We start from the raw sequence: 26,941 nt of genomic DNA on the forward strand, positions 1-26,941 counted from the left end.
CTACTGTACCTGCTTATTCTGTGTTTTTTTTAAGCATTTCAATGCTTACATCATCTGGCCACACTGCTAATCGAACAAGCTGATTTTTGTGGCGAAATATCTCTAAATTGTTTAGGAAACTGCGCTTTGGATTGTTCTGCATCTGAATTGAATGGACCGCAACGTCTTTATTAATTTAAGCTAATTAATAGGAGTAAGCCAAGTAAGTCTTCAGTTGGTTAATACCGTATTGCTTACTTTCAAATCGGCCCGCGCTTTTTACCCGCAGAGAAACAAACCAAATGGAGCGGAGTCACAATGGCGCGGTTCGTCGGAGAAATGCGCCTGACTCGGATAGCGATAGCTCCACAGCTGCCCCCAGCCGTAAGAGGAGCAAGCGGTTACCCCAAATCGAATCCGAGGCAGATGTGGAGATGGAAAATGTTGAATATCTCGAAGAGGAAAGGGAGGAGGAGGAGAGTTTCGAGGAAGCGTCTACTTCGCAGGCGACAAGGTCACCAAGCTCTAGAACGCGCCAAACAGGTCCAAACAAATCACGGCGTGCGTGCAATTTTACTTTATCGGTGGGTATTGCTGAGATCCGATCCATCCTTTACTTATCGAACCCTTTTCTAGACTGAGCTGTCCATTCCAACCGCCTTTGATCGCTGTGGCAAAGTGATTTCCATGCGCCTCACCAACTTCATGTGCCACTCGAATCTCTTCATGGAGTTTGGCCCCAATATCAACTTCCTGGTGGGCAACAATGGCAGTGGAAAGAGCGCCGTAATCACCGCATTGGCTTTGGGCCTGACCAGCAGTGCCAGAGCCACCAACAGAGCCAGCAGTATACAGAGTATGTTCTCATAAAAAGCCATGTCTAACATCCAATTATCACACACCTACATATTACAGAACTAATTAAAAACGGCGAGGCCAGTGCCACCATTGCCATCACACTGTCAAATGCGGGATTGCGACCGTTTAAGGCGGACATCTTTGGACCCCACCTCACGGTGGTGCGCCAAATACGCCACTCTTCCTCGACCTACGACCTCCAAGATGCTCGCGGCAGAAGCGTTTCCAAGAAAGTGGCAGAAATTCGCCGCATGCTGCTCTGCTTCGGCATTAATGTGGAGAATCCCATTTTTGTGCTGAATCAGGAGGCGGCTCGGGAGTTTCTAAAAGAGTAATAAGATCCACAGCAGCCAGTAAGAAATGCAACCTAAGCAAGTTTTATGTTTACAGATTGGAGCCATCTTCGAATTACAGGCTGCTGATGAAGGCAACTCAACTGGACGTGTGCACTAGCAGTCTCACCGAATGTCATGCTCAGAGGCGCCATTTCACACAAAACCTGGATCAACTAGAAAAGGTTGAAGGAGCTTTATGTTGTTATATATCCCGTCTCTAATTTGTGACTTTCCAAATTCAACAGAAAAGAGATGCGGTGGCCAAGCAAGTTGAGGCTGAAGAGGAAAAGCTGTCCATCCTTAAAAATAAGGAAGTAGTCAAGGTATAAAATGCAACTTTAACATTCTATTATTGAATTTATTAAAGCCGTCTGCACTTAATAAGGAAAAACTGGAGCAGTGCAGGGTCAAGTTAGCCTGGATGGCTGTGACGCGTTATCAGGAAGAGCTCAACAATCTGGAGCATTCAATTAAACTTATTGAAAATAAGAAGGCCAAGCTGGAGCACACCACTTCCAAAAAAGAGAGTACACAGGCCACAATGACCCAACAGCTAAAGTATGTAACTAAATACCATTGAATTTGTGACTTTATACATTTGCTTCCCGTTCTTGTTAATCTTCAGGGAATTTGAGGCGACTAAAAATCAAATTTTAGCGACCTACAAGATCCAGGATGAAAAGCTAAGAACAGCCAAACGGGCGGTGCAGGATCTGCTCTTAAAGACCAGTTCTATAAAAGCCCAGATCGTAAACACCGAACGACGCATGCGGGAGGATCAACACGCTTACGATGAATGTGAGAAGCTCATTGGAAACTACCATGCCGACTTTAACCGGGTGAAGGAGCAGCGGGAGGAGCATGCCAACAAGATTGAAGCGCTAAGGCAGCAGGTTGCTAACAGTGAGGAGATCATTGTCCGATTACGAGAAGAGCAGCAGCAGATAAAGAGAGAGATTACGTCGGTTCAGGAAAGGGTGGAGGCCATTAAAAATGAAAGAATTAAGTTGCACAAATCAAAACGTAGGTAAACTACCATCTGCCTAAGTTCTTTTGTTACATTTCTACTTCTTACAGAGAGTATAAATTGGGAAATCGAGGCACTGTCCCGGAATAAGTCCAACAAACTGTCTGTTTATGGCGAGCAGGCGATAAAGGTCGTTCAGACTTTGCGCACCCAGTATGCCGGCTCCAATATGCATAGGATGCCCCGAGGACCCTTGGGCCAGTACATCAGTGCACCCAATCCGAAGTACCGGGATCTGGTTGAAAACCAGCTCATGTCCTGCCTGCGATCCTACATCGTTAGCTCCGACAATGAGCGCAAATCGCTACGGGATTTGCTACAGAATAAGTTTCAGGGTGGAAACATTCCCACCATTATCACCAGTCCGTTTACGGATCGTGTTTATGACGTATCCAGGAACAAGGTGCGTCCCACCACGCCGAATACCACAGTGCTCATCGATGAAATCCAGTATGTGCATTTAATAATTTTTTAGTTATTTTGTTTGTGTTTTATTAATCAATTATTTAATATCCATTCAGCTGTGACGATCCTGTGGTAATGAACTACCTCATTGATATGCTGCGCATTGAGACGGTCCTGGTGACCGAGTCCAAAGAGATTGCCGAATTTCTCACATCCGACCTTGAGAATGTGCCGCCCCATCTGACGAAAGTGCTGGTTCCAAATCTGGGACTGGAGTACATTCCGACGCCCAACTATGCCGTCTATTCCACTAGAATAAATCCCGCGCGGTATATACACATAAACGTCGATGATCGCATTCGGCAGCTTCAAATGGAGCAAAGTGAACTTCAGGAAAAAGAGGCATCTCTGGAAATTGACTATATGCAGCATAGAAAGACTCTGGAGAGCACCCAACTTGAGAGTACAAAGAAGAGTTCCATGATTGGCCAGAATCAATCAAAGAATCAGCGGGCCATGCAGCAGATAATGGAGTTGCAAAACTTCGATTACCAGGAGCTTCCGGAATATCATCGTCTGGTAAGTCCATGTCCTGATAAAGCCAAAGTCCTATAGTATTAAATTATGTTAATTTTAGAAATCACATTTAGCTGACAGCGGTGAGAAAATTGAGAAATGCAAGGAAGAACGCCAAATGCTGCAGCAAAAACTTCTTGAAATCCAAGAACAAAAGGAGCAATTCGAGGCAATCGCTGCCGATGAAAGTAAAGCTCTCGAGGGGATCAATGAAAAGCTTTCCACACTGGACACGGAAGCTCGCGAAGTGGAGTCCAAAATTCGTAGCCTAGACCTTCACTACGAGGAAAATACTCGAAATTTTCAGAAAACGTTGCAGCTCGAACGGAAAATGATTGGCGAGAAGGAGACTGTGCTAAATGATTTGGAAAAGGCTCGCGTCGAGGCTGAGAAATTGGGAGAGTTTATAGCCACGACGCAATCGGAGGAGAAAATACGCGAATCAATTAGTCGCTACAAATCAAAGATCAAACAGGTGGAGCAGCTGAACTACAATCCCGAAGAAGTGGAGCGAGGGCTGATTACCCTGCGAGACGAACTGGACCTTCAGGCCAGGCACTTGGCCGTGGTCGTTTCCGTGATCAATAAGCTTCGCATGGCTTATCATCAGCGGGCACAATTGTTCCAGAGATCACGCCATCACTATTTTACCATGGTTCAGTTTCAGTTTGAGGTATATTTTAAGTTCTTTAAACATTTTAAATTCATTAAAAAGAACTTATTTTTGATTACTTACAGCAAGCCCTAGCCATGCGGCAATTTAAAGTTAGTTTTGAGACCAGTGACAAGGAGAAAACGTGGAAGATCAATGTATTCCCACCCAGCGGAAACGAAACTTCTAACACCAGGAGCTTGTCAGGCGGCGAGCGATCGTTTACCACAGTTTCCTTGCTGAAAGGGCTTTGGAGCACTTCAGACCACCCCTTCTATTTTCTAGACGAATATGACGTATTTACAGTAAGTGTTTCAATGTTCATGTTTTTGTAATATCCTAAAAATTGTACTGTTTTCAGGACGAAGTAAACCGTAAGTTTATTACGGAAATCCTTATTGGTGAAGGCTTGGAGTGGATGTCGCGCCAGTATTGTTTCCTTACGCCACAGGACACTGCGGTCGAAGCCAGCGACCACATTACAGTACACAAGTATGACTATTTTTTAAAACACTAAAAAATTGTCTTCATTTTGTTTCTTCTTTTCCAGATTGGAGGCTCCGGATCGGTAAATTAAATTAAATAAGGCATTAACACGAATAGGTTGCAGGCCGACAAAGCATCAGTATCAACTAATTTATTGGAGTTTATGAATAAAAGGTGATCCTTATTTTAAGCAGGATTTCGAATGGCAATTTATAGTTTAAATTTAAGTTCAAAGTTTTCTTTATTAAATACAAAAACTAAATTTTAGAACTGTTAACTGTTTTTTTAAATAAACAAATCGAGTTTTAATGTAATAACTGACTGATGTGGCAACCTTGGTAAATGCAGAGTGGCAACTCTTGCGAGTCATAATCTTTCTTGGGCACGTTCAATCTGCATGATGAGGTATGATGCTTTTTTATAAATTAACAAGGTATTATTTTTTTTTATTTCAATTCAGACTTTATTTTATCGCAGATTTCCGTTTTATTTTATTTTACTCTGACATTTGATAATCTTTATTTTTGATTTGATCAAGCAGTCTGATCGTGCATTAATCATCAGGCAGCAAGTAACCTCAAAGCGGCGTCGATTTGCTTGCTCTTATTTATTGTTAAATTTGTTAAACTAGCACACAACAATGAGCCGAAACTATAGGGAAGATCAGACCAATGAGGTCGAGGCGCTGGATTCCATATACTGTGGCGAAATGGAGAGTGAGTACCAAGGCCTTTCCTTTGAATCCAAGCTCCTAAAAACCCTTTCCCAGTTCTCGCCACGGAGCCACACCACAAATTCCAAATTCCCATTGCTACAGAGGATTACAATGCGGATGAGCCCGAGAACGGGCTTTCCTGCAAACTCGTCTTCACATACACAGCCACTTATCCAGATGGTGCGCCCGTGGTGGAAATCGATGAGCCGGAGAACTTTGAGGACGGCTTCGAAAAGCTCCTGTTGGAACACCTGCAAAAGACAATCGAGGAGAACCTGGGCATGGAGATGATATTCTCGCTGGTGAGCAGTGCCCAGGAGTGGCTGAACGAGCGGTGGGACGAGCACAAGTTCCACCAGGACGAGCTCCGTGAGCAAAAGCTGCGGGAAGTGGAGGAGGAGGAGCGCAAGAAGTTCGAGGGCACCCGGGTGACGGTGGAGTCCTTCCTCACTTGGAAACTCGACTTCGAGGAGACCACCGGTATTGCGGCCAAGCGGGAGAAGAACAATGTGTCCAAGAAGCAGACCGGCCGCGAACTCTTCATGTGCGACAACACGCTCAACGATTCCGACATCAAATTCCTCTTGGAGGCGGGTGAGAACATTGAGAACGTCAAAATCGATGAGGCCCTGTTCCAGGACCTGGGCGAACTGGATTTGGATGATGATGATGACGAGGATTGGGTGCCCGGAGCCGAGGACGACGATGATTAAATTACACCGGTTCTAGAGTAAAGTAAACGCTTCTCCAAGGCATATTTGTGTATTGTAAATAACATTAAATGCCAACTCTTTATTAATCTAGGTTGTTTTGGTTTTGCAAGCTCAAATCCGAGATGTTAAGGCCGTAGCTGGTCACTGTCTTGATGTCGTCCAGGTCGAAGAACTCATCGTCGCTCTCATCCTGCTTTGGCTTCTCCTCCTCGTGGGTCTTCTTGGCCACAGGCAGCTTCTTATTGGGGAAATTCAGGTTAGACCAAGAGCCAGGTTCCAGTTTGGGCAGCGTAATCTCCACTTTTGTGCCGTACATTTGTGCGGTTGCCTTGCTTACATTGACAATCTGCAAGGGAGACCAGATTATGAGGTTTTATTTTGGAAAAACGCTTAAGTCAGGACTTACTCCACGCAGTTCCAAGTCAAGGTCAAACCGGGCGTTGTCCTGCTCGGGAAAAACCAGATTGACATGCAACCTGATGGGATTAAGCTCGACCAGACTCTGGCTGTAATCATATTTTTTGGCATAGATGGCCACAACCACATTGGTGGCAGTCTGGTGCCAATCGTAGCGGCAGTGCACTACCTTTTTGTCATCGTTCTGGAATGGTAGTTCAAAAGCTTAGTTGGGTTTCTACCAAGAGCTCTAATCTTCCTCGGACCCACCTCCTTCACCCACTTGTGCTGCCCATAGGCGCAGCCCTTCTGCGCCATGAACTGGGCAAAATCCGAGGTCCGTTTCTGGCAGCACGACCAGAACTTGAGGCCCTCGTGAAAGATGGGCACACCCGGATGGTAGGTGCACTCGCCGTAGTCGCTGCTGGTGCCCGCAAAGGAGTAGGAGCATCCGTTGTTTTTGCAACTGGTGCCCACATCGATGGTGTTGCTGGAGTTTTCTGCCACCGGAGTTTTGCCCGAAAAAACAATCTCTTTCAAGGCGGGAGCCACCGTTGGCTCTAGGACGGTAAGCGGGGATGCTATGGGCGGTCGGGGCAATGCTTCCTTGATGGGGGCTCGCACCTCGATGACCTCGTCCTTGTCCGATTCATTCTTAACCGGCTTCTCCGGCTCCGGCGGCTTGACATTGGAGTGCTTGGACAGCGTGCAGCCCTTGATGTTGAGGAACTCTGTGAAGTCCACCGACTTCTTGTTGCAGCAGGACCAACCTTTGTAGGCGTCGTGGAAGAACGGATCACCCGGATGGTGTCGACAAGATTCTGGCCGGGATTTGGGAGGTTACTTTAATAACACACATGTGCTTCGATATAACCATCGCTTACCATCATTGTTGGTCGCCGGATCGAAGGTTTGGCCACAGCCTCTGTTGTAGCATTGTTCCATTATAACTTTGTTTTGGTCTCGCTTAATGTATAGAAAATTCGCTTCAAATCTAGAATATTCGCAGTGTATGGCAACCAGTGTGACCGAGCAGCGTAAATGGGTCAATTCTCACTTTTTTATTGCTGATTGGGTAAGGGTATTTAGACATAAGTGTTTAATGGTCACACGGTGCGGAGTACCGCGAGAATTCAAATTCGTTTAAACTCTTTTACTAACAGTTACAAATAGTTTCAACAAGTTATTAAATTGTCATTAATCTTTTAGAAGTTAACTCGTTTTAAATAGGCTTTTAGTTGGTCTGAGCAGCTCATTTTTCGACAAAATTGAATAAAATTACTTTTTCGGTAAAGATAGAATTATAATTAGAGACAAGTTTTACAATCTTAGCCAAAGTTAAATAAAATGCATTTATTTCTTAAGATTAAAACTTCACTAAATACACTACCACTTTTCTAAATTTTACGTTTTAATTTTTGCATTGGTTAAGTTAATAGCTTGCAATCGGAGCCTTGTTAATTTCCCGATCTGGTATTAATATTATTATTTTGGTATTGCCAATTATTAAAACCATGTCACGGTTAAAGCTGTGACTCTAAGAACATAAAGTCCGCCTGAAAACCTATTATACTAACTATAAACACAACTGTGACTGCCAGTGCCTTGGAATATGTGACAAATAACAGCTTGCGGGCTCCGCTCATCGCTGGTGGGTTTGGAAAGGCCAACAGTCTCAAATACAGAGCAATTAAAAGTGATAGTAAATTTGGAATTATGTTAATTACTGCCACTGCTTGGTCGGCCATTGGCGTCTTTATAGAATTTGCTAATTGCAAGACGGAATTGAACTAAAAACCATTATTCGCAAATCACCTGAAGGTCAGTTGTTGGCAGCATTTGGGCTACGTGATTTTTGCACGGAACTGGCTAGGCGACTCTTTGAAATTAGATCAAAGAACGGGCGGGAACCGGGAGTGATTGAAAGACTGGTAACTGGTGCCTGGGACCCTCAGGTAATGTCTCCGCCTTGCATGATTGTTTATTTGTCACACTCAGTCATATACACACGTTTTCGCAGTTTCGTTGGTTTCATTTTCATTTATAGCCCGCGGTGTCGGGGCATAAAATTTACTTACACACAACAAGAAAAGTGGATATGATTTGATAATTTTACATTTTCGATTATTGAGAACAAAGAAAAGCCAGTGGCACAAGAAAAGTGGATATGATTTGATAATTTTACATTTTCGATTATTGAGAACAAAGAAAAGCCAGTGGCACTTCTGGTTGAACTGGTAAAAATAACTGTCAATCAAATTATTTAAAAATTTGAAAGATGGAAATAGGTTAGAGAACTGTGAGAAAAGTTGACATGATTGATGTGATATTTAATGTACAGTACTGAAAACAAATACAGGTACATATGGAGCTGTTTCTTTTTTTCCTGTGCAGTTGGGCAAACTGTCGTTTCGCTGGAAATTCTTGTGGTCAACAAGGTTATCAACACGGCCGCCCTGGCGCTGTTCCTGTGCCGCACTTCAAATAAAAATAAAATTATGACAAAGTCGGCGTTTTTCCGCAGCTCCACAGGCACATTTGGTTTTTAACTGCGGCTGTGAATCATGCCATTGCTAATGATCCGTTGCCCATTGTTGTGAAACCGAGCGAGAATTGTTGACTTTTTCTTGTGCGGTGTAGAGCTCGGCTTTTGCCTTTTGACAGTCGCAGAAATACAAATAAATAAATAAATATAACAGGCGGCAGCGGCTGTGGCGGACACTCTTGTTGTGGTGGTCGCAACATCGCCAGTGTCACTGGAAATTAACACCGCCCGGTTTGACTTTGGCTTCAGCTTTTGTCTTTTGCCCCGGCCGCCCGGGCGTATACGTAGTTTAGCATACAATGGCAATAGCAACAGCTAAGCAACAGCAGCAGCAACATGCAATTGTGGCGCTGCTGTCATGTCATGTTGCACAGATTTCCCGCAATGGCCATATTCGCCACATTCCAGAGCCACTGACGATGCCCCAGACGTGCGTGCTCCAAATGCCCTGCTTCTCTTGCCAATACTCACCTTAACAATCCTTATCGCCAATTGCCGATTGGCTGCCAATTTCCCAGCTGAAGTCTTAAACTGGAGGGATGTTGCAATTAGGTCGCCGCAATGCAAATGATCTGCGCGCTGCACGCTCTCAAGTTCGTTTCCCAAGTCTTTTGTTTTCAATTCCAATTCGTGCTCCAAAAAAAACTCGGACGTCAGTTGATGTCTTGTTAGTTTCAATCATAACTTAGTAATGATATAACTGGATGGCTAATATTATTCGAGTAATTATTTTATTATTGTTTTAAAATTATAAATTCAATTTGTCTGATTTCTGAATAACCCTGTGATACTTTACTAGGCTTTTGGTTTCCATAATTTAAGCAGAGTTAGCTTTTATAGTTTGTGTTAATTATCTAAATTATAATTTATATTCAAATTTTTGTTATTTTTCGCAGGCTTTTTAAGTACTTCGAAAAACATACGAAAAATTCAACAAACTTGTTAAAACTAACTAGAATAAAAATAACTTAAACGTTCGAGTAAACTTACCCTCAAACATTAATATATTTCATAGCCACATAATTCCAATTCATAGTTAGAGATCCAGGTTAGCTTTATTGTACAAAACTTTTCATGTGGAATGAATTACTTGATATAAACAAGAAATTGAGCTAAGCCTTATCTGACGACTTGAGTTTTAGTTCAATTCAGATCCTTGTTTAAGTTCAAAACGCTCTTCCTATTTATTTGTTAATAAGAGTTAACACATTTATTTACAAGAAAATTGTTTCTAGTCTCCAGCTCTTGCTCCTAGTGCTCCGGCAGCAATCAGTGCCTCCGCCACTGACCACTCAACATGACTCGGGGTTCGACTTTGGCCACAGCAGGATCCGTCCGGCTCAGAAGTATCTAAACCGTGTGGTGTACGGACTTCCGAAGAAGTTGTATGTCGCATAGGCGGTGTCGGGGGTCTGGAATGTGGTGCTAAAGAACGTGGTGGGATCCCCCGTAGCCGCCGCCACTGCCGCCACAGCTGCCGCTGCTGTTCGAACAAACAAAAGCATTTTAATTGGGTTTCTCACTCGACGCGGCTTGATTAATATTGAATTTGTGGATGTTGGGCAAGTGCACTTGGAGGGGGTATTAATTGTGGTTGCTGCGAGTGCCAAGTGGTGAATTCCAAGCGTGGGCGTCACCCAATGACACGGCTCGAAGGTTGCGCCGGGCTCAAAGCTCACTCCGTCGTCAATCACAATCGCCCCGGCAATCACGGAGTCGACGTCACAGTCATTGGCCGATCGCCTTTGATTGTCCACCGAGTCGTCCGTCCGTCTGACAACGCCCAGCTACTTTGATTAGAATGTCGGTCACATTTGACCACTTCGGGTACCCCTGCCAATTGGTATGTACACTGGAAAAATGCACGCCCAAATACATTTGACGATATCCTGCTTAACAAAAACATTTTTAGGCTAATTACTAACTTTCGGTAATCAAACACTCTTAAGCTAAGTATGAAATTTCCTATTTAAATAATAGTATGATATGTTATGTTACGGAAAAGAGTTTATACCCCCGTTTTTTGCTTGACTTATTAAAATGTATATATTGTTAATCAATCAGTGATTTACCATAGGCTTGTATATGTAAGAAAAACAGTTCGATTTGGTCAAATTCACATTAAACAATAAAAACTGCTTATACAACTTCACTTGTTAGAAAAGTTCATGAAGCTGTCAAGTTTGTTTTTTAGTCTTTTGTTTGACCATTTCAACACAAAGTCGTCATTTCTTAATATATTTAAAAAACTTAATAAAACTAAAGCTTTTTAAAGAACCAAAATTCGAGGAAGCATTTGTTTAAAACAACTTCTCTGTGTGTAATTGTGGTGGGTGGCTGTGGCTGGGGATTGCCCAACGCGCAAGCCAATCGCCGCTCGAATTCATGCTTGGACCTAAATCAGGGGGAGGAAAAATGGGGCGGAAAAGCTGCCATTAATCTACGCCAGTCTTGGGCAATTGTTACGCTGCGGCTTCAGTTATAGATCGGCGCTGCCATAACCATTACACATTGCCATGGCCTGGGGCCAGTGGGCTCCTAGCCGCAGGCAGTCCTCATCAGGAAGCCGAGTCCCACTGCGTAACCATTTGGTTTTATGGCTTTATGGCTTTGCGGCCTGGGGGAGAGAGAACTTTTGGCATGCAAAGTTAATTACACAATGGCCGGTCCTTGTCGACTCTCAGGCCTTTCAATAATCGTGCATAAATTGTCAAATTGTAAAAATTATCTCAACTTAGCGTCGCTGCTTCGATCGCTTTTTACGCTTTTTGTTCCACTCCATTGTGAAATGTCTCTCCATTCATTTGTACAATGAGTTCGGAGTCGGAATCGGAGTTGGAGTCTGCATCGGCATCGGAGAAAAAGTTGCTCCATTTCTGCATGCTCAAAATCGATATGCAAAAACAAAACACACTGCGCTCGCAAAAAGCGAAAAAAAAAAATTAACTGCCAACATATTTTGCATGCGGCAAAAGCAAAGCCAGCAAAGTCGCATTAGTCGCGCATATCATTGACTCCGTCTGGTCACCGTCTGCTCCGTCCCCCCATTCCAATGCGCCATTCCTCGCCAGACCAGATTCCGCTCCTACTCCACTTTGAATCCGGCACGGGACCATTTGCGGTCTGGCTTGGAGTCGCGAATCGCGAGCAGCAATTGTGGCTCCAGCACCTGCTTCTGCTCGGATCGTTAAGGAATCTGTTTATATTCTCTGCCCCCTGAGGGTATACCTATTCGGCTGATCTTTAGGTTCACTTAAAGCAAACATTACTTTGTTTTAGATAAGTCTGATTTCCAGATCAAAACCCAAGTTGGTTTTCTATCCTAGCTTAAGTCAGATGTTAAGAATGTGTTGGAATGCATTCTTAAACAATTAACAAAATTACCGACTTTTTTTTAACCATTTACAAGAAAATTCATACATTCTCTTTTCTTTTCTCCCCTTTTTCAAAATTTTGAAGAACAGAATGCATAAAATAAATAAAAAAAATGCTCGTCAATAAATACTAAGATAATTATGAACTTTTACTCTAAATTGTTAGAAAACTGGAAAAACTGCCCAAGTTCGTTGTTTAAGTCTTTTGTTTATTAATTTTAAAGTCTCAAGCTACCTAATAAAATTGTATTTAAGTTTTGTACAACAGGGAATAGTTAGCGCGAAATTAACTTTCCTGTTCGTTTCCAAAGTCTTAAAGTTTTATGTTGGTTTTTAAATCGGTTGTAGTGTTTTTAAAGACCATGACGTTTTCAAAACGTATAACTTCAGAATATTTCTAAAGTATAAGGTAAACTTTTAAACCATTGTCCCTGTAGACTCTGTTTGTCTCTTCAGAGAGATTACACCTAGATAACCAAGGGACAAAACACCTTAACTGGCTTGTGTGCCCATTTGTATACGCTAGTTTTTTCAGGCTCCCCAAATGACCACAAGTCTGCCACCCGGAGTACATGTGCTCGTCTGCAGCCTGTTCCGCCAAGTGTGAAGCTGCACTGGAGGGGAGAGCATGCCCTGGTCGAGTTGAAAGCAGTCACAGTCGATGGTTTCCCCGGTTCCGTCTTCGTCTTCGTCGGCGTCGAAGTCTGCGTCCCAGTCTCTATTTCCCGCCATCGAATCGCGATGCCGCCGCACTTCAAAGCCGGATCGGAGCTGTTAATTAGGCGCTAGTATTATGTGCGCTTAAAATAATTGCCAACATGGTGATCACTGATCAGCCACTCGAGTGCTTATCCATATATAAAATATAAACATAAACATAAATACAAGTCAAATGGTGCATTTACAAACGAAAATAGCAAAAATCGAAATGCGGTGGTGTTTTTTTTTTGGTTTTGTTTAATAATATTTTTCGGTTTATTCATAATTTAAATTTAGCTTCTGGTTACAAATAAAATAAGATAAAATCATAATACAATTCCAATTTGAAACATAAATTATAAGAAAGCAAAAATCATAAGAGAAATAAAAATACAAAGCGAAACAATAAGGTGGAAATTAACATTGGGATTTCAAGCTAATTAAACTAAGTAATGTTAAATTTATTTTAAGGGGAAGGGGGAGTGGGAAGGGGGAAGAGGTGCCGAGTTAGTGGGTGTTTTTGTTGGCGGCTGTAATTAGCTAAGAGGGACGCATTTCCGTTTCCGGTGCTGGTGCTGGTGTGCAAAGTGACTGTGTGCTTTGGGTTAATTTCTGGTAGTCGGTGTGGTGTGGTGTGGTGTGGGGAAGATTTGGTATTCGGTGTGGGGAAGATTTTTTACTTTAACCAGAGAGTTTTCCTGCGAATAAGACATTTGTGTGGATTGCTAATTAATGGGCAACTATTTAACAATAACAAAGAAATAACAAAAACACGGCTACATATTGCACTAATAAAGCTTTTCTCTTCTAGGAGTGTGTGGGTGTGTTTGTGTGTGTGTGTGTGTGTAAGTAAGTGAGATGAAGGAGCTCAAATCAATATTTCTCTTTCAAACAGTGCGTTTAAAGAGGTTCGCATTACTTTGCTGAGGCGGCACAAAACCGTATCCAGAAGCGCCTACGACCACGCCGCTGGACTCGTCCACTGCATCTGGCGGGGATGGGGGGAACACCACGGGTCCTGCAAGAAAATCGGGTCAAAAGTGTGGAAATGTAGAAATAGTGATATATTTTCTAGAACTGAAAATAAAATAAAAATATTTCAACAAAAATACAATACAAAAATACAATTATTTAAAGAGCAAAATCTTGATAGAAAGATCGTTTGAATTCTTATTACAAACAAATCAGGTTAAATTACTTTTTTTTTCTTAATTCTAAAACATCTGCCCAAATTGAGCACACATCATCCTCATACTCACCTCTGTTCTGTCGAGGATCCCTGACCTGTGTGGCGGATGAGGGTCCCGCCAGAGCCACGGGATCGAATCCGAAGCGGGCCCGGCTGGGGAACTGTCCCAGAAAGTATTGCTGACCCGCGGCGAAGGCCACGAAGAGGCAGAGAGCGGCGATGGTGACTAACTGCAAGTGGAAGTGGACAATGCACATGGTTAGTGGTATTTGGGTATATGGGTATATGGGTATTTTGGTATTACGAGCGGATTGCTAACATACGAGTATGACCGAAGGCATGCACGGGCCAATTGCACTGGTTACACGCTGGCCCAAGCAATTAAGCCGTGGAAATGTGTGCCAATGCCATAAGCCGACAATTAAATACCGAACGCAAGACAACGCAGAATGCCACATGGCTCGCTTTCGGTCCGGTCAAGTGCAGTCGCCTTGAGCACGAGCCAGAAAGCCTGGCCAGAAGCTCAGAAAGCTTCCAGTTCGCCACCGATTCCAATTCGGTTCTGGTCGATGGCCAAAAGACCTAAGCAATTTGCCAAGTCAACTGGTGCAATAAGCCAAGACGAATTTATGACAAATATGGCCCAAATTTATTTCGTTGTTAATAAGGGATTTGTCTGGTGGCACATTCATCCAGACAATTGCTCTCTAACTGTTGGACATTTAACCAAATAATTGCTTTGGTTAAAAGATAATAGTTTTTGGGGAAACAGCTGAAAGCCATTTAGTTTATATATTTTTTAGAAAGTTGTTATTTAGTTTTGTTTCTTACTGTTTTTAAATAATTTATACTACTGATCCTTTTTGCGAAGTATTTAAATATTAGCCTGATTTACGTTCCCCAAATTTTAATCGGACATGGAAACGGTATAAAAAGTGTGAGCTATTTAAATTTAATTGTTCATTTAACAACCCAGTATGTGGCAGTTGATTTTTGATTGCAAGTGCTTTAGAAAAATAAAATCTTAATTACAGTATGGCTTCAGGAAGTTTGCAGCTGATTTGTGTCTCCCAAGGCACAGTAAATTTAAGTGGGTTCCTTTTATGTGATTTTGTTTCTTTTTTCTGCTTTGCTTGAAACATTTTGAAAGCCGCACAAAGCCAAGCAGCCAAGGGAAAATGTGCGCTTTATTCGGTTTACTTAGTTTATTGAATGCACATCACGTTGAGCCGCCACAACTGCACCGAAGTGTGATAAATTTGTTAAATAGCAATCACGGCTGCGATTATTTTTCCGCTGACCCCAATCTCCTCGATCGCCTGGGATGCAAATGGATTCGGAGTCGGAGTCGGAGGTGGGTGGGAATGGGGGCCACATGCTGTGCAAATTGTCTGGCTGACTGGCAGTCCAGCAGTCTTTGGATCTGTGTGTCGAACGTCTTAGTTAAGGCCGTCACTTGGCCGGCAGACTGACTTAAATCATAGGGCAGACTTGACTTAATAGAACGGGTTTTTTTTTCTCGATCGATTTTCCCCATCGATTGCACCCATATACCATTTGCAACCTGCTAATGCAAATGTTGCCAATGTTTCGGGCCTCATTAATTGCTTAATGGGCCGCGCCTTGGCTGCCTGATTTCTGCGAGGGTTCACTAGCGAACCCTGTGGGTCCAAGCTGCAACAATAACGCTAATTGCTATTAGCCAAAATATGCTACAAAATAATCACAAAATATGCAAACAAGGCGGTCGCAAAGTTGCCAACAAGCAGCCAATGCGACTTGTGAAAAAATAGTTTTAATTAATTCGTGTTTGCTGTTGTTGTTATGCCCCAAGTTGTTGCTGTTGTTGTTGGCCAGGCAGAGACTGCGACGCTATTGCCACATCCAAATCTACGTCCAAGAGAGTGCAACAGTGGCGCAGGAATCGAACTCAGTTTTAGTTTCAGGCAACAGAGTTCTCAAGAGCGGCGAACATGTGATCGTTAAGGGAAATACTGACAGAATACAAGAGTGTCTGTCATTTCGACTCACTGGAGCAGGGACTAATGATCTGATCTGGGGACTAAGCTACCGAGGGTCTGTAATTCATTTGCAACGATTACTCCACAATAATTTTGACTTTAAACTGCGGAAACAACATTAATTCATTGCAGTTTCATTACAAGGTTGTAAAGTCTTTTTTTTTAATTTGAGACATTTATTTGAAGCTTAAATCTGTCAATGTGTTTAAACCACTTTAAGCATTCATCATTTATTTATAAAAAGTTTTAAACAAAAGTATATTATTAAGTCTAGACTTGACAATAACTTTGAAATGCGTTATGTTGATCAAAAAGTTAAATAGGAATATTAAATGTTTTTGAATGACTATATTTACTTTTCATAATATAGTTATTTAAGTATATCCGTTTTAATAATTTAATTATTAGTTTAATATTGTTAGTTTATTTCTTATGTAAACTTGTTATTTAATATTTACAAACACATAAGTTAAAGTCAACGAATTAATTATCATGTATGAACAGAACGTGTTATTTACCTGCAAGTGGATGTAAAACCTATAAAACATCCTACATAAATGACTTAAACGGAAATGAGACACAAACCGCTTGTAGAGAAGGCTTTCAATACATTGCCAAACAAATTAGATCCATCTGTCTTGTCCAGTGGTTCGAGTGGTTGGTTTGGCTGGGTTCTCCCCTCCATCTGTGCCTCTGCCAGCCAATCTTGACCAGAGAACTCAGCCACTGCCAGTCAACGTACTCTAGTATATCACGTAAACACATGTAGCCGTCAAAAAGTCGTCAGCCGGCTGTTTGCATCTGGTATGCGAGAATTCCGCGAGAGCAGCCCCACAGATGCCGAATTTGAAAGTAATCGTTTTGGCTAATTAAGTGGCTTTTAATTGGGCTAATTAGCGGGTGGTGGTGCTAATGCTGGTGCGGGGATTTAGAACAATGCCTGCGGTCTTCATGGGCTTCCACCCCCTGCATTCATTAGCTCCTCACATTCCGACAAATTAGCCAAACATATGACCTTAGATATGATTTCGTAATTGGGCGACTTGGGCTGCTATAAAACACTCTGGCGGAGCACTAGCTACCACACCAGAAACCACAGCACACACCACACAGCACACAACACACAATTCAGATATCGAGGCACTCGACGGCTGCTGCTGTTGGCCAACGGCGGCCCATGCGAAAACATATACCATAGCCATACCCATACCCACCCACCCACAACAATGATTAAGTGCAGCAACATGTGAGCGTGCCAGCGCACATGTAGTGTAGTTAACTTGTGGAGCCAAATAAAAAGCCAGGCATAAAATCACTAAACAACGACAGCGACTTGGTTCACCGGCCATGGACGGACGACGATAGTTACATTGTCTCGTTAGCCCGCAAAAGCTGATAGCCCCTGGATTCGGGGTATAATAGCTCTGTCATGCCGCACAGATACTGCAGTGTCGACTTTTGTGGCACTCGCAATTGAATTGAAATTGATTCATACATTTGGGAGCACTTGACTTGTAATAACCATATTTTAGGCACTTTTAACCCGCAAAGAGGGTCGGTTTGTGACATGTGTACCTTGTACATCATTATATGGTGGGAATCTGTCACCTTAAAATAGTTTTTTTTCTGCGGGACTCTTTAATTTTAAACTATCAAAATATTTAAATGTAGATCTTTTTGTATTTCCTTTATCTCGTATCGGTTTTAGTTTCTTTAGTTTTAGGTTTTTATTGAGTTCTGGAACTATTTATATTTAATCTTCAATTCCTATTAATTCTAATCATTGAATAATTATTTAAATTTGTTTAAAGATTAAAATCGGGTTTCAAGTCTAAAACTATCTTTAAATAAAATTCTACAGCGTGAAACATTAAGCTATTTTTAAGGTAAGGGCTTAGTTTTAAAGAAAACATCCAACTATTTTATTGCCTTGATAAAGTAAGTAAAAGCTTGTTTAAAAGCCTACTTTTAAATTACCATGAAGACGAGAAAACGGATCTAAGTGTATTTAAAGGCCAGCACTACACAAATGTAGATTCCCCTTCCAATTTTTCATATACTTAATTGCTTATTGATTATCAGCTATAAAATTTTTCAAATCTTGATTATCAATTGTTATAGTTTGGCTGTTCGAGAGTCCTGAACTGCTCTTATTTAGCCACTTTCCACGGGTTATTCACTCCACAGCATAACTCTATTTAGCCATGTTACTCCCTTCATATTTTAAATTTGGTTTTTCATTTATGCACAGGCATTTATTGGCGTTTAGATTTTGATTGGCTGCCAATGTGCGGCTTAAAATAAATTATATTTATTGCTTAGCCAGCACAACAGGTAATCGAAACTGCACTTTCAATGAATGTGTTGGAGTTGCTCCAGAAGTTTATTGACTTCCAGTCTAAGATTTGCATGAGTCAGAGGGAGCCTGGAAAAACTGAAAAGCTGATGGATATCCAGGTGGCAGGCGAGCAGCTGCTAATTAATCTTGCTTATGTTTAAACGATTTGTCATTTGCCCAGTTTGTCGGTGGTTTGGTCGAGCATAATTAATTTTATGCGAAAACTGCACGCAGATGGAAAAGTGAATGTGAGTGGAGCGAGACAATTGAACTCGCCCCGAACACGAGTTATTATTGTTATCTTTTGTTAACGATAGCAACGCCCAGTGTTGGCGGTTTTTTTTTTTTTTTTTTGGGCAGATGGGGTCAATGCTCGATTGAGCAACGATTTGGCTTTACCTGACTTTCAACACGGAAGCTTGAGTTAAGAGTTAAGAGTTAAGAGCTTGGACTCTCAAACGCAAATAACGCTGCTTGTCCAATGCTGGATCGACGCAAAGTGTTGGATGTAGTAGGTGCAACCAACAGCCTCGAAAATAGCAACGGCTATAGCTTTGGCTGCGGCTACGGCAAAAGCCAAATGAAAATCAACATGAACTGCAACAGCAACAGCAACAACCGACGACTGCCGCTTCAAATTACTTTGAATTGTGTTTAATAGGTGGGAAATGGAGTCAGTTGGCGACTTCGGGGCCGGCTGCCCCGCTGATTGTTGCCCAATCTATTGTCAATGTAATTGTAATTGAATTATTAAACATCAATTTGGCTAGGAAGTGCAAATTGCCAGCAGCCAGCGGTCGTGCAGCGTGAGAATCGTGATTTTCCTTTTTCCTGCAACACAAAAGCCATAGAAGGCAGCCAAAAGTAGCCCAGTGAAATGGGTTCAAGTTCAAACTGGTTTCCAGCTGCAAGCGGGCGCAAATTTGTATCGTTTAGAGTCTGACAAAATGCCAAACACAACGCCAGACGACGTCGACGCACATGCCTCATAAATATGGTAATGGACCACGAATATCTAGCAGAAATGCCATACTTTTCGCAACTGCCATGGCAACTGGCGCATGTGGGCAGTTGAAATTTGGTCGCCAACTGGACATGTGTACTGGACACATGCACTTGCCATGAGCACAGCCAAAGCGCACTGGCCTGACTGAGTGACTGACTGCATGGACACATGGACTCTTTGGCCATCTGAATCCCGCACTGGAGTCGTGCGATTGCGACAGCCCAAGCCACGCAGCTCGCCAGCCCGAAATCCTATGTCAACTCCAACGCTAATCGCCATCCAGCGACGGAAAAGCATAATAAAAACTGTTGTGCCCGCTCCGTCCGATGCGACGATATCGAATGACATGGCCTGGAGCCCCAGATGCCGGTGTCTCCGGCTTGGAATGTCCCACTCCTGCAGATACGAAAGTGGTCGATGGGCTGCAGGAGGCTGACTCAATTGCCTCTGCTTGGAAATGGTAAAAGATATCGTTCCAATATATGAATATATGAAAATATAAAATCATATTTTAGGCGGAAAATCTATTATTTATGTAAAACAACATGATTCCAATTAAATTTCAATGTTTTAACTTAATATTTCTTTATTAAATTTTAAATAATTGAAAAGGTTATTTTTTGGAGAAGAAAATCTATTAATAAGATTATACATTTTAAACTAATCATATCAATTAAATAGTTAAATTAATATGCAATGCAGGTGGTGAAAGGGAAATGATAACTGTGGAATTTAAAATGTTTGTTGCTGGACTTTTAAAAAGTTCAAATAGGATTGAAGTTTACTAAAATGTATTCTTTCTACCTTGTACAATGTTAATTGTTTATTTGTTTAATACTGTTTGGTAGCAAAAAGCTTAATGCTTATAGGCAAAGTTCTTAAAAAATATGAAGCAGTTTCAAAAGCTGACAAAAGTGTTTAATAAATACATTTATTGCAAGATTTTAAGTTGAGACCCTAATGTAAAACCTTTTTAAACTTTTTCTTATTTATAGATATTTTTATGTATCATTTCCACAACACTTTTCGAGACTTCTGTAAAAGAGTGTGTCGATGTTGCATCCGACAAACCCAAAGGCAAAAAAGCAAAACTGTGCTAGTGGTAATTATGCATGGAGTGGACTTGTCGTCGTCCCCGTACTTGGGCATTAAGCAATCGGCACTTTCCGGCGCGACATCTTCATTAGAGTTAGAGGTAAGCCAAGCGCAACCGAAGCCAAAAACCCAGATCCAAAATACAAAATACAAAGTACGACATCAAATTGTACGAGTACGTATGGCAATTAATTTGAATTTCCACACGCAAAGCGTGCAAAAGGCAGCAAACTTTAAACTTTTCGACGGACGGACATCTGCTAGAGCGACTAACAGAGTTGGCTGAGAGCAATTAATAAATCTTGTTCGTGTGCATGGTCGAATCCTAATCGAGAGCGACGTTGATGGCGGTTTCCCAGGGTGCCAGTTTTGCCTGGATATCCCCTAACCCCCCCCACTCCTCCTGTCACTGTATTTCAGCACCCAACTCTGGGTGCATTGCATAAGCCATTTTCCAATGCAATGCCCGCTTGCATTTTCATAATGTTTAAGTTTTTCTCTCACAATTTTCCACGCACAGCTTCGGTTCATTTGATTCATTCATGACTGCGTCTGGGGCTTGTTTAGCTAGCTATTGGTTTTGCCATATCGCTTTTGGCTTTGGCTGGGAGCCGGCTTGGCACACGCAATTGGACACGAGAAGTTGGTCAGGCGGCCACTGGCAATTGGTCTTGGCTTTGGCATTGTATCGCGTGTGTATCGCACTTTTCAATTAAGTTACAAAACGCATGCCCCCCAAGCACGTTTTCGGCTTGTTTTCTTGTCCGATCTGTCTGCCCGCCGTCTGCGAACTCCGCACCCCGATCCCCGATCACCGATCTCCGGATCACAGATCTTTATGGCCTTCATCGTGAACTTGAGAGTTTATGTTTTTGCGCGTACGCCAGCGATTTTGCGTGCATTTTCCCATGTAATTGCGGGCTACTCGACTTGATTGCCAACTGCGGGGCGGAAACTCTTTAGACTTCTTATTAAATCTGGTTAGAGGCGTATAATTTTGAGTTTCATTGACCTATAAATTATGACATGATTCAGAATAGGATGGGCAAATAAGGCAGCGTTTATGAAAATTAGTTAAATAAGCCGCTTGGCATTACCCATTTTCAAAGACTACGTAAAAACATTTTATTTCGGCTTCTGGTGACTAATCGTGCGTTGGAAATATTCAATGTTAAATCCAATTAATTCAGTAGCAGTTGGGAAATTTCGAATATTAGTATTTACTTTTGAATGAGTTTTAAAACAAGAAAGAAAGCAAACTTCGGAAAGCCGAAGTTCATATACCCTTGCAGCTATTGCAAGAATTAAACATTTTTGAAAACATTAAAATTATGATTTACTTTCGTATATGTTTAAAAACATTGAAGCTATGATGATTTGCAGCTCAATTATTTGATAGTTATTTTATATATTTTTATTATTTCTAAGGGAGCTATATGATATAGACGTCCGATTTTGATAAAATTTAAACCATAATTCTGAAATATTTAACCATTGCTATATGTCGAAGAACTAAACAAAAAATTAAAAAACAGAAAAGTTATAATTTTTTTCATTTATTTTTCCGATTGTTCCTATGAGAGCTATATGATATAGTCGTCCGACTTTATTGAAATTTAAACCGTAAATCGGAAATATTTAACCATTACTAAATGTCGAAGAACAAAACAAAAAAATAAAAAACAGAAAAGTTATAATTTTTTATACCCTTGCAGAGGGTATTATAATTTCAGTCAGAAGTTTGCAACGCAGTGAAGGAGACGTTTCCGACCCTATAAAGTATATATATTCTTGATCAGCATCACTAGTAGAGTCGATCTAGCCATGTCCGTCTGTCCGTCCGTCTGTCCGTCTGTCCGTCCGTCTGTCCGTCTGTCCGTCTGTCCGTCTGTCCGTCCGTTTATATGCAAACTAGTCTCTCAGTTTTAAAGCTATCTGCATGAAACTTTTCCAAAAGTTGTCTTTCTATTGCAGGTAGTATATAAGTCGGAACGAGCCGGATCGGACGACTATAGCATATAGCTCCCATAGGAACAATCGGAAAAATAAATGAAAAAAAATTATAACTTTGCTGTTTTTTAATTTTTTGTTTAGTTCTTCGACATATAATAATGGTTAAATATTTCCGATTTACGGTTTAAATTTCATTAAAATCGGTCGACTATAGCATATAGCTCCCATAGGAACAATCGGAAAAATAATTGAAAAAAATTATAACTTTGCTGTTTTTTAATTTTTTGTTTTGTTCTTCGACATAAAGCAATGGTTAAATATTTCAGAGTTATGGTTAAAATTTCATCAAAATCGGACGACTATAGCATATAGCTCCCATAGGAACAATCGGAAAAATAATTGAAAAAAAATTATAACTTTGCTGCTTTTTAATTTTTTGTTTAGTTCTTCGACATATAGCAATGGTTAAATATTTCAGAATTATGATTAAAATTTCATCAAAATCGGACGACTATAGCATATAGCTCCCATAGGAACAATCGGAAAAATAATTGAAAAAAATTATAACTTTGCTGTTTTTTAATTTGTTTTTTAGTTCTTCGACATATAGCAATGGTTAAATATTTCAGAATTATGGTTTAAATTTCATCAAAATCGGACGACTATATCATATAGCTCCTATACAAATAATGAAAATATATAAAAGAACAATCAAATAATTAAGCTGCAAATCTTCATAGCTTCAATGTTTTTAAACATATACGCAAGTAAATCATAATTTTAATGTTTTCAAAAATATTTAATTCTTGCGATAGCTGCAAGGGTATATGAACTTCGGCTTGCCGAAGTTTGCTTTCTTTCTTGTTTTCATTTATTTTTCCGATTGTTCCTATGGGAGCTATATGCTATAGTCGTCCGATTTTGATGAAATTTTAACCGTAAATCGGAAATATTTAACCATTACTAAATGTCGAAGAACTAAACAAAAAATTGAAAAACAGCAAAGTTATAATTTTTTTCATTTATTTTTCCGATTGTTCCTATGGGAGCTATATGCTATAGTCGTCCGATTTTGATGAAATTTAAACCGTAAATCGGAAATATTTAACCATTACTAAATGTCGAAGAACTAAACAAAAAAATTAAAAAACAGCAAAGTTATAATTTTTTTTCATTTATTTTTCCGATTGTTCCTATGGGAGCTATATGCTATAGTCGTCCGATCCGGCTCGTTCCGACTTATATACTACCTGCAATAGAAAGACAACTTTTGGGAAAGTTTCATGCAGATAGCTTTAAAACTGAGAGACTAGTTTGCATATAAATGGACGGACAGACGGACAGACGGACGGACAGACGGACATGGCTAGATCGACTCGCCTAGTGATGCTGATCAAGAATATATATACTTTATAGGGTCGGAGATGTCTCCTTCACTGCGTTGCAAACTTCTGACTGAAATTATAATACCCTCTGCAAGGGTATAAAAATTAACAAGCTTGTAAAAATATTTCAAGAGCTTTTCAATATTTCTGTCTTGTCACATTTAATTTTTAAAACTTGTATAATTAATCTTTAAGACAGTTATCCAAAATAATGATAATAAAACCCAAAGTGCGGGTTATAATTTGTATAATATTTAATTTGCGGAAACATATATAAGTTCAAATATGAACGAAAGAATAAAATGAAACCTTGTTTAAGCAAACATTATAATTTAAATCCGAATAATGTTCATTTTAATGCAAAAACATTTCAATTTGATAATAAAAAACAACTGGTTTAATCAAAATCAAACGAAAGTGAAAATAAAAAATTTCGAAATACGAACTTTAATGTGATATTGAAAGAAATTCAACACATTAAATATTGAGTCAATCTGATTTGGTTGCCCAGCATCCAGTCAAGATATCAAGATCAAATTATGTCGAAAAACCTTGTTCGAAATATGCATATTTTGGCCATACGCATTCAAATTTTCATCAAATTTTCAGCGCCTTGAACGTGGATGGATATGGATGGTCGCCGAAAATAATGCACATAAACTTATATGGCTTATATGGATATAGACATATCGAGGCGGTGGCCTGGCTTTCATGGCCCGCTGACACACGACGCCGTGGACCATAAATTAGAGTGCCAGGGCCCAATAAAAATTCTTGGGGAGCGAACAATGCGCTGGTCGACCGCGGCGGCCATTTGACAACTGTCAAACCGAAAAAGTTGACTTCATTTGCGGCTTAAACGAGGCTCAAACGTGTTAACAATTACGGGGCATTAGCGGCCCATGCAAATGCTGTGACAATTGTCGCGAAAAACGAAAGACTTAGGCAACGAACTTGCAACACGAATTGCAGCTAACGCAGAGAAACCAAATAAAAATACTTACGAATTTCATATTTGCTGGCTGATTGAGCTGCTGCTTAATGTGCGTGTGAGAAGCTGCAATTAGTTAACAAATATTTGAAATATATCTGACTTAAGCACTGGCACTTTTCATTTGCATGACACGAAACGGTTTTAGCTTTGAATTTATAATAGACTGGTATTTTATTAATTTTTGACGTTTTTTTGGTAAATTCTTGAGTTTCGAGTTTCGTAAATCAAATGCATTAATGCGTTATTTCGATGGCTTTTTTTTGTTTGTTTTTCGTGTGTTATTTATGGATGGCAACCGACGAGCACGCGAAGCCAGGAAAAACTGAATCCAAAGGCTAGTATATAGTACTCCAAAAAGCTGGGGCCTTACACGGTGGATATTTCGTGTGCGGAGCTCTCGGCTTTTGGATCTCGGATCTCGAATCTCGAATTTCGAACCGCTGTACGTCGGCCTGTGGCAGTAAAACGTTTAATGAATTCCAACAGATATGCTCAGTTGATTTTATATAAAGCATGGCCCGATCTCTGCCAACGTCGACTGCTCTGCTGGCGTGCATTTGTTTTGAGTGGCTTTTTGTTTCCCGGGCTTTGAGTGAGTGAGTTATTTTTGCTTTTCAGTGGGTCTACGTGCTTTTGGCTTTTGCCTTCACCCCCGGGCCACGTGATGTTTGTTCTCTGCAAGGGAATCGCTGGTGCTTAATGTTGATGGCAAACTGCAGTGGCAGTAGCAGTAGCAGTAGGAGTAGCAGTAGCACTCGCAGCAAATTCAACTTTCTAGCGAATCAATATTCATCGTCTTGGTTCCGGTAACCCGTTTTGGGTGCACAAACGGGTCGATCATCTGGCGATGCCGATGCCGATGCCGATGCCGATGCCGATGCCGATACCTATGCAAATCCGTGTATCTAGCATATGTAATTGGAAAGCTACAGGCAACACCTTGACTTGATTGCAGGTGAAAACAAAACAACAACCACTTGGCCCGCGTCGGCATTAGGCAATTTCTTCCGCCTCTGTCACTTCCACTTGACCGTGAAATTCGCTGGAGATTCGTTTGATTTAAATGACAATTTACGTGTTGCTCGCTTCTGTGATTAAGAATGGCAATATGCATAATCTGAATCATAATTATATGATCACAATACGCTCGTTCTCGGCCGGAAGCGTGGCATTCCATGCCCCATAGAATCCGGCGGCATCTATTTTCCCCCTCCTTAAGTGTATCGTTTAACGATTGACATTTATGTGGCCGACTGTTTGCTGCTGTGTGGCCCTTAAAAAAAAGCGATAAATGTGAAATTCATGAGGAATGCTTGTCATGCTTGATTAGCTTTAATCTTATACGATTTGCACACTTGTTTGATGCTATGCGAACAATGCGTTCGGTCTGGAGTTTTTATGTTAGTTGTTTTATGCGACCAAGTGAGGGGAGGGGGGAGCAGTAGCAAGTTCAAGTTCAAATCACAGCTAGCCACAAATGCTCCTTGGCTGGCTGCAACCGCCAAAGTCGAAGTGATTGACTAACTATTGATACTCTTCCCCAGGATAGTGCTCTGAAAGGTATGAAAGTTGGTTATGAAATATAAGTATGAAAGTGTTTTTTATTTGTATTGAGGACATCTTTTAAAATTTTAAAATATAGATTATTAAAATATAGATTAAACGTTCTGGAATATTAGAAAAATTATATTTCTTATTAAAACATTTTTTTATATATTTCTATATAAGACATTTGCTAAAAATAACTTAACTACCATTTTAATTTGTTATAAACATTTTATGAGCTTTAATGTTTTTTTCTTATTGATGTAGGCTAACCAAATTAATTACAAGTTGCTTAACATTTTGGGTTACATTGTAACAAAGGTTAGATATAATAATTTAATAATACATTTAAAAAGTTTGGTTCATTAAGTTGAATTTTATTAGTGTTGTTAAGTTTTTAATGCTAACCTAGTGATAAACTTTGTCAAAGATTCAGCATGTATTTAGTTATTTATTATTTGGCTTAGATACTCCAGTTTTAGACACTTTTAAACCTTTTGGCTTAGTATAGGGTAATCCACTGATCGAACTTTATGCAATGGTATTGTCTAATATAAAAATGGCCTTCCGTTCTGTTCTCTTCGGTTTTTGCATTGTCTTCAGTCGACGGCGAGAGGGTCAAGTTCAGTTTCAATTGCGATTGCTGTAAGCGAGG

The 26,941-nt window shown here is 40.7% G+C and overlaps 4 protein-coding genes across 5 annotated transcripts; 2 read left to right on the top strand and 2 right to left on the bottom strand.

Moving 5' to 3' along the window:
* Positions 1–49: 49 nt before the first annotated feature.
* Positions 50–4,514, top strand: LOC108137028 (structural maintenance of chromosomes protein 6). Its single transcript, XM_017258527.2, has 14 exons — positions 50–202; positions 269–563; positions 616–835; positions 895–1,168; positions 1,228–1,354; positions 1,418–1,495; positions 1,558–1,730; positions 1,798–2,195; positions 2,250–2,649; positions 2,721–3,183; positions 3,242–3,853; positions 3,919–4,137; positions 4,194–4,324; positions 4,383–4,514. The coding sequence occupies exons 2-14, from the start codon at positions 282–284 to the stop codon at positions 4,402–4,404; spliced, it is 3,399 nt and encodes a 1,132-aa protein (XP_017114016.1). The 5' UTR covers positions 50–202; positions 269–281; the 3' UTR covers positions 4,405–4,514.
* Positions 4,515–4,866: 352 nt separating this feature from the next.
* Positions 4,867–5,832, top strand: LOC108136999 (RWD domain-containing protein 1). Its single transcript, XM_017258497.2, has 2 exons — positions 4,867–5,034; positions 5,088–5,832. The coding sequence occupies exons 1-2, from the start codon at positions 4,959–4,961 to the stop codon at positions 5,744–5,746; spliced, it is 735 nt and encodes a 244-aa protein (XP_017113986.1). The 5' UTR covers positions 4,867–4,958; the 3' UTR covers positions 5,747–5,832.
* On the bottom strand, positions 5,791–8,359 carry LOC108136998 (cysteine and histidine-rich domain-containing protein). Its single transcript, XM_017258496.2, has 5 exons — positions 8,221–8,359; positions 7,027–7,209; positions 6,413–6,963; positions 6,153–6,347; positions 5,791–6,092 (listed from the first exon to the last, which is right to left on the bottom strand). Exons 2-5 carry the CDS (start codon positions 7,085–7,087, stop codon positions 5,829–5,831), a joined length of 1,071 nt encoding a protein of 356 aa, XP_017113985.1. The 5' UTR covers positions 7,088–7,209; positions 8,221–8,359; the 3' UTR covers positions 5,791–5,828.
* A 4,674-nt stretch (positions 8,360–13,033) lies between these two features.
* On the bottom strand, positions 13,034–25,273 carry LOC108136704. Of its 2 annotated transcripts, XM_017258030.2 has the most exons (5): positions 25,112–25,273; positions 24,752–24,804; positions 14,020–14,179; positions 13,680–13,778; positions 13,038–13,458 (listed from the first exon to the last, which is right to left on the bottom strand). In XM_017258030.2, exons 1-5 carry the CDS (start codon positions 25,254–25,256, stop codon positions 13,442–13,444), a joined length of 474 nt encoding a protein of 157 aa, XP_017113519.2. In that variant the 5' UTR covers positions 25,257–25,273; the 3' UTR covers positions 13,038–13,441. The 2 variants fall into 2 exon arrangements, with proteins under 2 accessions (XP_041565420.1, XP_017113519.2); XM_041709486.1 differs by having other exon boundaries at positions 13,034–13,778.
* Between the last annotated feature and the right edge of the window lie 1,668 nt (positions 25,274–26,941).

The sequence above is a fragment of the Drosophila elegans genome, unplaced genomic scaffold (genome assembly GCF_018152505.1).
Source record: "Drosophila elegans isolate 14027-0461.03 unplaced genomic scaffold, ASM1815250v1 contig_476, whole genome shotgun sequence".
NCBI lineage: Eukaryota > Metazoa > Arthropoda > Insecta > Diptera > Drosophilidae > Drosophila > Drosophila elegans.

What these genes read in the sequence shown, in the direction of transcription:
- LOC108137028 (XM_017258527.2), top strand. Translation starts at nt 282, where the DNA reads ATGGAGCGGAGTCACAATGGCGCGGTTCGTCGGAGAAATGCGCCTGAC. An exon ending in CAGAGCCAGCAGTATACAGA is followed by an intron (nt 836 to 894) that starts GTATGTTCTCAT and finishes TACATATTACAG; the next exon opens with AACTAATTAAAAACGGCGAG. An exon ending in TAAGTTGCACAAATCAAAAC is followed by an intron (nt 2,196 to 2,249) that starts GTAGGTAAACTA and finishes TACTTCTTACAG; the next exon opens with AGAGTATAAATTGGGAAATC.
- LOC108136999 (XM_017258497.2), top strand. Translation starts at nt 4,959, where the DNA reads ATGAGCCGAAACTATAGGGAAGATCAGACCAATGAGGTCGAGGCGCTG. An exon ending in ATACTGTGGCGAAATGGAGA is followed by an intron (nt 5,035 to 5,087) that starts GTGAGTACCAAG and finishes ACCCTTTCCCAG; the next exon opens with TTCTCGCCACGGAGCCACAC.
- LOC108136998 (XM_017258496.2), bottom strand. Translation starts at nt 7,087, where the DNA reads ATGGAACAATGCTACAACAGAGGCTGTGGCCAAACCTTCGATCCGGCG. An exon ending in TCCGGCGACCAACAATGATG is followed by an intron (nt 6,964 to 7,026) that starts GTAAGCGATGGT and finishes AATCCCGGCCAG; the next exon opens with AATCTTGTCGACACCATCCG. An exon ending in TTGACTTGGAACTGCGTGGA is followed by an intron (nt 6,093 to 6,152) that starts GTAAGTCCTGAC and finishes TCTCCCTTGCAG; the next exon opens with ATTGTCAATGTAAGCAAGGC.
- LOC108136704 (XM_041709486.1), bottom strand. Translation starts at nt 25,256, where the DNA reads ATGCTTTATATAAAATCAACTGAGCATATCTGTTGGAATTCATTAAAC. An exon ending in AGCCAGCAAATATGAAATTC is followed by an intron (nt 14,180 to 24,751) that starts GTAAGTATTTTT and finishes TTCCACTTGCAG; the next exon opens with TTAGTCACCATCGCCGCTCT. An exon ending in GGATCCTCGACAGAACAGAG is followed by an intron (nt 13,779 to 14,019) that starts GTGAGTATGAGG and finishes ATTTTCTTGCAG; the next exon opens with GACCCGTGGTGTTCCCCCCA.